This window comes from Triticum aestivum, chromosome 3B (assembly GCF_018294505.1).
Source record: "Triticum aestivum cultivar Chinese Spring chromosome 3B, IWGSC CS RefSeq v2.1, whole genome shotgun sequence".
Lineage (NCBI taxonomy): Eukaryota > Viridiplantae > Streptophyta > Magnoliopsida > Poales > Poaceae > Triticum > Triticum aestivum.
In genome coordinates, this window is record NC_057801.1 from 443,121,994 (window position 1) to 443,130,115 (window position 8,122).

At 45.6% G+C, this 8,122-nt stretch overlaps 1 protein-coding gene across 1 annotated transcript; it reads left to right on the forward strand.

Moving 5' to 3' along the window:
* Window positions 1-3,220: 3,220 nt before the first annotated feature.
* On the forward strand, window positions 3,221-7,824 carry LOC123070265 (uncharacterized). The gene is made up of 2 exons (XM_044493366.1): window positions 3,221-4,319; window positions 7,089-7,824. Exon 1 carries the CDS (start codon window positions 3,387-3,389, stop codon window positions 4,302-4,304), a length of 918 nt encoding a protein of 305 aa, XP_044349301.1. The 5' UTR covers window positions 3,221-3,386; the 3' UTR covers window positions 4,305-4,319; window positions 7,089-7,824.
* Window positions 7,825-8,122: the final 298 nt, after the last annotated feature.

Consider the following 8,122-nt stretch of genomic DNA (forward strand, 5'->3'; position numbering starts at 1 on the left):
CAATAAGATCATTTAACCAATCAGAATCTCCAGATGAGTCTGTAACTAGATTATCTTGTAGCCTCTCGTTGCGTAAGACAATTGGATATAAAATAATATCTGGAGAGCGCAATAAGGGTGGAGGTTGTTCTTCGGTTACAGCTGCATGGGCTGTAGCAACAACTTGGGCTGGAGATCCAAACTGGTTTGGGGATGCAGGCCCATCCAAGTCTCCAACGTTGACGTTGGCCCCATGCACATGCAGATTCACGTCCGAGCTAGTTGGAGCGGCCACTGGAATCCCGGCCGAAGATTTAGCATGGAAGTTGACCATTCCAAAAATGATGGGTGGCAACGCCACCGTCCAGTGGAGATCGGTCGCCAGCGGCGAGGGGAGAATGACTCGCTCATGAGCAGGAACAGAATAACCAACATCAACAATTGTATCAACACAGCGTTGCGTAGCTGGGAAACTATAGCCCTTGCAAACATCATATTGTTGGAAAGTGGCAAAAGAAAGTTTCTTCTTTGTCGATGAACCAGAGTGCAAAGAAGATTTGCTAGGATGTTTATGCATGGCAATCATACCAAGGGCGGCACGCCTTTTGGAAGGACTTATTAAAATCCACTCTGCATCACATTCTTTCTTCCAAATGACAAATCCACGTTTCCAATTAAGGCCGCCATTTCCCCACAGATGGAAATAACATTTGAAATGTGGACAAGCGAACAATCGCAATTGTAGAATAAAAATACCAACTCGTTTGCAAGAAACAATGAATGAGAATACCTTGTCCTTAATGAGTTGAACAAACAAATCAATTGTTGATCCACCAATAGCTGATTCCAAAGCCGCCGCCACCGAATCTTCATTAAGGCGGAAAACATGCCTGCTAAAAGACACGACCATGATGAAATGGCTCGTGTCATCCATGGGATAGATGCATTTCCCAGAAGATCTAAAAACCTCATCCGCAAAAGCCAGTCCTTTGGAAAAATCCAGATCCAAAGTTGATCCACCATGAGAACCCATGTGAGATGGGTATAGGGAGGCAGATCAGAGGACGCCGAAGGAGATGAGTGGAGAGGAGCCAAAGATTCACTGGTTGGAGGGGGAGATCGTCGGAGAGCCTAGGGCGTGGGTGTTAGCATCATATAGGTTGCTCACCTAGTTGCACATCTAGACAACCTACTTGGCATTAAACCTAATTTGTTAACAAAAACTAAAAATTGGTAGTTGCCTATTCACCCCCCCTCTAGTCAACCATATCGATCCTTTCAACTGTGACTCTCTACTTCCTGTTACCATCAAGCCGAGATCACTAGCTCAGGACTCCCTACCCAAGATCTGCTGGATTTAGGTCCGACATCCCCCCAAAAAATAGAGCAGTGCGAAGAGTGACATGAGCGAACTACAATGAATTTTTAGACAAACAACTATACAAACGAGTTGTGCCAAATGGTCGACCCATATGTGGGCACCCTTGAGACGAGATGGATACTATCCTCTTATAAGTGAGTTATAACATTGCACCCATTTACGATCCAAGTACGCACGATTCGTTAGGACCTTTATGAATTCAACCCATTACCGACCCATGGGTCTTTCATCACTAGTACAACAAGTCGATAATTTCGGTCCATTAACGATATGTAGTGTCTTTGGACCTATTTATGGTCTGATGCATCTTTCGGCCTGTTAAGCTCCCATAGTGTCTTTGGGCCATTTGCTGCCCGATGGTTCTTCCGTCCTGTTAATGGCCCTTGGTGTAATTGGGTCCATTTAAGGCCTGATATGTCTTTCGGCCTGCTAAGTCCTGTCGTGTCTTGGGCCCATATATGGACCAATGTGTCTTTTTGGCCGATGATCGACCATGGTGTCTTTGGGCCAATTTTAGGCCCGAGGTATCTTTGGGCCTGTTAACGGCGCGCATTGTATTTGGACTCGTGAATGATACTTTCGGCCTATTTAGGGCCCATTCTCTCTCTAGGCCCATCGGTGGCCCATGGTGATCTTGGCTCATAAAGGCCCATGTATGGACTGTCTAGTTAGGTCCCACAAAGTGGCCTGGCCAAAAAAGACCCACGCATGGTCACGCCCGTAAAATGACCGACGTATGGTCATGTCCGTTAACAGGCCGCATATGGCTTGACCCGGTAACGACACATGTAGGGTGTGCTTCGTTAACGGGCAACACATGGATTGTTGGTTAAGCTACATAATGGAATAGATTATCTCACAAAATGCAAGTTATTACATGATACAGAACTTAACTTTTCCCCATGCGATTGTTCATCCGCCTACTGCACCTTTGCTCATGAGCATGGACAATGGGGGCAGTGCCGCCGCGCTGGGGATGACGAGGACGAGCACCGCCGTGGCTGGAGACGATGTAAAGGACAAAGAAAAAGATCGCCAGATCTTGCTCGAATTTGTCGGCTAGAGATCAGCGGGGCTGCGGGGTGTTGGCGATGACGTGCGGTGGTCGGTAGAGGCAATGTCATCAGCACCAGAGTGGATGTGGCTGAGAGGGGCGGAGCGGTGGGCAAGGATGAAGAAGAAAAAAATTATACTCATCGTGGCCATAGAGGAGTAAATATAAGGTGCCGAATGGTTTGAGGAGTAAATTTTTATCCCTTTAAAGGATATAAGGGGTCGATTAGGAACGATTTAATTTTTTTTGCAAGCATCTAGCGGGTGCCCGTTGGCCCGCTAGCGCTTCTAGAGTGGCCGATCCAAAAAGTTAATATTGTGGCCCCCTAATTATAAATGAAAATAGTTTGCCGCTCGAAACTCATATTAGGAAAAGTGAACATGTGTGAATAGAAAGAACAAAAATAATTACAAAGCACCCATATGAGGGGTCTGGTTTTAAAAATATCGTCATAAGGAATCCAACAGTGAAGACGGATCTGAATTCCGACCCACGGTCTGAAAGATATGCCTTTTTAAAATTTTGAAAGAAATAAATACACATAAATATGGTTTTCCGTTCTGATTCGATTGGTGTAAGTATATTTAGTGCGAACAAGCACATGGAGTACTAGCATAAAAAAAGTATATATGATTTAAATTTCTTTTTTACACTCCTCTTCAGCTTTTGAAGTGATCGGTTAGAAAGATGTGCTCAAAGGGGATGATGGAATTGCAGATGCTCTCACATTTGTCAATCACATCTCAAACCGCGCAGACTCCCGCTCACACGCCCAATCAATCACCACCCGTTGGCAGGACTCCTTCATAACCATCGGATCGCACGATACCTGCTCGCATCCACCGTTCGTTCAAAATCCCACTGAGACGACCGAAGGGGGAGAGGGGGGCGAGCCTCAAATCTCGCCGCCGCCTCGTTTCGCGAGCCCTCTCTTCCCCGAGCAAGAAACCCTAGCGCCGCCGCTCGCCGGCGATGGAGGCGCCGGACGAGGAGGCCGGCCTGGGACTCCCGGAGGACGAGCGGCTTCTGGAGGTCACCATCATCTCCGCGCAGGGGCTGAAGCCGCCTTCTGGACTTCGGCGGCGGTTGCAGGCGTACGCCGTGGCGTGGGTTGACACCGCGCACAGGCTCCAGACGCAACCCGACCGCTCTGGCGGCCCCGATCCGGCTTGGCACGAGCGGTTCCTCTTCCGCGTGCACGAAGCCGCGCTCGCCGAGGATTCCCGCGCTGCCGTCACCGTGGAGATCTACGCCTCACCGAACGGGGCCTGGCACATCGGCGGGGACTCCCTGATCGGATCCGCGCGGTTCCTCCTCGGCGACAACTGCCTCCTGTCCCGCCCCGTTGGGTCCCCAGCCATGTTCGCCGTCGGCGTCCGACGCCCCTCCGGCCGCGTCCACGGCCTCCTCAATGTGGCTGCTAGCCTGGTCGCTGCGCCGCCCTCTCCGGCGGCCTCCCACGCCCTCAGCTTCTCCCCCGCCGTCTCTCTCAGCGGCCTACCCCCTGCCGTCGCCATCAGCAGCCTCTCCACGGCGCCGATCTCAGGCCGCGTGCTGCGCGTCCTCAACCGCGCGCACCCAACACCCCCACCTTCTCCTAAGGTGCTCACACCCAAGAAGCTGCAGGCCTCGGTGAAGCCTAACAATAAGGGATCTGACAACCAGCAGGTTGCGGTGAAGCTAAGTAACAAACGTGAAGACGATGCCAGCGATCAGGAGGGGGAGGATGAGAACACGTACATGGGCGGGGTGATGTTTTGCGGGCCTTGTGTCTTACCATTCCCGAGAAAGATTCACACCAGCCCCTCTGACGAGAACCTGCAGGCCTTCGCTGGCATCTTCTCTAGCGGCGTCGGCATTGCCAGGCGGAGCCCGGGCCCTCGGCACTGAGCCTATGCAAAACAGGTTCATTCTTTCAGTCGTTTACTTGATCTGTTGTGGAGATAATCTGTTTCTTGTTCTTGTGGGTAATTAGTTTGTTGACACTGAGGATACAGTATCACTTGTATCATAAGTTCATAACATCTCTTGCTATTATTGCAAGTATAGTACACCATTTTTGTGTATGAATTCAGTGGAATTGTTGAGTGTTAGCTCTGCAAAAACTGACCCAGACCTTCAAGGAAGTGTGGAGTGTTATTCTGTCTTCTGGGCTTGATATTGGAAGATACCTGCTTCTTGTTTATATTGGATTTCAATGGGAGCAATACTCACATGCATCGAACAAGTCTGATTATTTCCGTCCATCCTGACAGGATTTGTGGGTGTTACCTTTTTGTTTCATATGTATAAGTCGTCAATTACATCACTGTCGCAGAATTTTGAAGTTAGTAAATGCATGCCCCGTTTAGCTTTCTTGATGTGGCAGCTGTAATTGCACAGTTGTGTTGGATGGCAGTGCCATTTCAATCTCAGATTGTGAAATCTCTGTTCAAATGATAAATGGAGCTTTGGGTGACATAGTAGTATCTATTTTCATATGATAGCTGTGATTTATGTTCCTGCTGTTTTTGTTCTGGGAGGTCAAGCTTGTCGGCCAATCACTACATGGCCAGTTGGCAATTCCTGTTTGGTTCTTTATTTACTGCTGAAATGCTGTATTCCGTCATGTGAATTTCAATGTAGAACACTATAATATCTCAAATTCTCAATGGTCTGGCGTTGATAGCATCGCTGGTTTGTCACCGTCAATGTGTTGTATGCCCCTGTCATAGGAATTGAGCAAGCATCATTTAAATTTAGCTTGTTCTATGGACATGATACATACTGACTCCGTCTATAGTACTACTACTAAGTGGCCTATAAACAGACAGAGGGAGTATTATTTACTGATGATTATTCCATTCATGCATCAAGACTCAAGGATAATTGACCACTCATTCATAGATTAGTTCAGATAGTTTTTATTGTTCAACATGCCTAGAACCATAGTATTTGCTCATCTGCCAGCCCCCTGAAGTATTTCTAGGATCAATGTTCATCGTGGGTCTTAGACTGGTTTCCCCCTGGTTTGAAACAAAGGAGATCATTCAGGGTGTATGTAGGCCATGTTTAAAGGCCCAAGTTCCAAGTGATTTTCTCAAAGGACTTCAGGCTGCATGCACCAAGTTGGGCCATAACCTCTTATTTGCCCTGGGGTCTAGAATGTGCGTCACACTGATGGGAGCCCATCATGGAGCTTGTGAGTGTAATCTTGTTGTATTTTATTTAATTTTGGTATAATCAAGCATCATTTTTTGGAAGTTTTTTCCTTAACCCTTCAGCCTTTCGTTTACACATCCATCTGAATACACCTAATTTGGAGAAACTACATGTTTAATAGGCATATGGCTCATATCAGTTTCTCTTATGGAGGACAGATACAATTTGTTTGGCACTTTTATCCTTTCCAACTTGATATCGGTTAAGTCTGCACTGACTTTCTATTCAATTGATTTTGTTGATTCAGTAATTTAGAACCTGATGATAGTCAAACTTTCGTACATGGAGTTTTCTTGCAAGTGTCTGGTATGAATTATTAGTTGTGACTGAAAATTTCTATGCGCAGTCTTTAGGTTCTGGTGATATGATTTTTTTTTTGCACTATATACTTATACTCTACTTGGAAGCGGAAGGTGTTGGGAGTTAGGACATTTACCAGTGACAGATTTTGAGAACATCAAATTCTGATGAGTTTCTTTTATGATAGACTGTAGATCTTGTGAAGGATGTCTGATCTTATTTATTCACTCAACTGTGTGATCTTGTAGACCAGGCACTCAGTTTTACTCCCTCCGTAAATTAATATAAGAGCATTTAGATTACTACTTTAGTGATCTAAACGCTCTTACATTAGTTTACAGAGGAAGTATATGTACCCCCTCTGTAAAGAAATATAAGAGCGTTTATAGATCACTAAAGTAGTGATCTAAACAGTCTTATATTTCTTTACGGAGGGAGTACTAATCTTCTCAAGGCCTTATTAATCTGTTCAATTTGGTGTGGCTAATAATTGAATACAACACTTACATGTTATTTTTGATTGATTCTATTTAGTTGTCAGCGCTGCATGATCTGTTTGCCAGTAGCTGTGCTAAGGGCCTACAATACTAACAATTGAATATGAAGAGCAACCATCAAATATGCCTCTTTCTACTTGTATGCCTAATGGTGGTTTGTAGCCTCCTTTATTCTAAAGTTGTCATTATAGTTTTCTTCGGTTGGTCGTGTGTGTGATTGTGCTGTCCAAAATCCACCTGCTTTATATGGTAGGATCCCGTGTTCTGATTTCTGACTCTTCCTCTCGTAGCTCTTTAGAGTGACTCATTAAGTAAGGTATAAACTGTTTGAAAGTTGAGAACTGAATCGGCCACTTGTTGCCTTAGATTCACGTGGATTTACTTGTTCCTGTGCTTATTGCGCTTATTGGACACTGCATAAGCATAACCATAAAGAAGTGCTACTTGTTGATTGTGACCTTTACGTCAATGGCCGCTCCATCGCACCTTTAACAGATTTTCTTTATGTTGCAAGTCCTTGCCATGTCCCTCTTCCAATAGTGAGCCACGCAAACCTGATTCAAGTTACTCCACTGACGTAACATGGTGTCTTTTGTTTGGTCCTGTGATTGCTTGAATTATTTTCTGTATGCTCAGTTGGTTGATCTGGATCCCATTCGTTCCTTTGCCTTTACAGGAAGAGCCGCTCCCATTACATTAGCTTTTCAAGTGCAATTTGGAGAAGAATTTCGAGGAGCTGGTGAGCATCAAGCACCTCACAAAATGTTCACATATTCAATTCTACACTCGCCATGTCGGGCCGGATCCTTTCCTTTAGCAGCTTAGCTGCTCATTTGCAAATATCACATTTGGGGACTAGTTGTCGTCTCCTGGTTCTTCTGTTCTTGATGCTTTTGCATATACGGTATATATGTACTAGATTCCACGGGACGTAGTTTGCTTTGGGCATCGCGGCAGAACGTAACTTTATCAGGTTGAGATGTTTAGGACAAATGATGTGCTGGACAAATGATGTGCTGTGATGCCACAACTGGAAAGCTTAGTACAAATGTGGCGAGCAAAGCATACTCTGCTTTTCCTGATGGACATCTCCTGCCAATATGGCATTACATGGTGCGGTAGTAGATGCCCAAGGGCGGCGAGGGGAGCTGTTTCTAGTGGGCTTGCCACTCACTGCCCCACTAAGCTTTACCCTCCTGTGTTTCATCAACTTTTTAGTATGTTTTTGTGCTTGTGCATATCAACAAAGATGTACTTAAAGTAGTTCGCGCCACAGTTTCAGATAGCGCAACTTATCATTGATAGTCTGATACAACGAAGTTTATAATGATTTGTGGGGTTTCTCTGTGTTATAACTGCTTGTAAATTTTTTTTCCAAGAACGCGCAAGAGCGTCCCATTTATTTTATATTAAGAGAAGAAGTTGACCATAGTTACATGTAGGCAAGCTAGAGGTGGCGTCCCACCACAAGGACAAACATGAAGACAACTATCCTCCTACAGCCCCCACCTAACCTAGCCCTGGTTAGTTTCTGTTACGGCCATAGGCCGGTATATAAACATATACAGGTGCAAGAAATATGCAGAAAATTCCTTATACAATGGGGCAAAGACAAAAGGCTCATGGCTAACAATACCGAGTTTGGAGAGATAGAAGCCACGTTGTGCACTATTCTCGGCCTTCGTAAAGAAATTCGCCAACTATAACTCA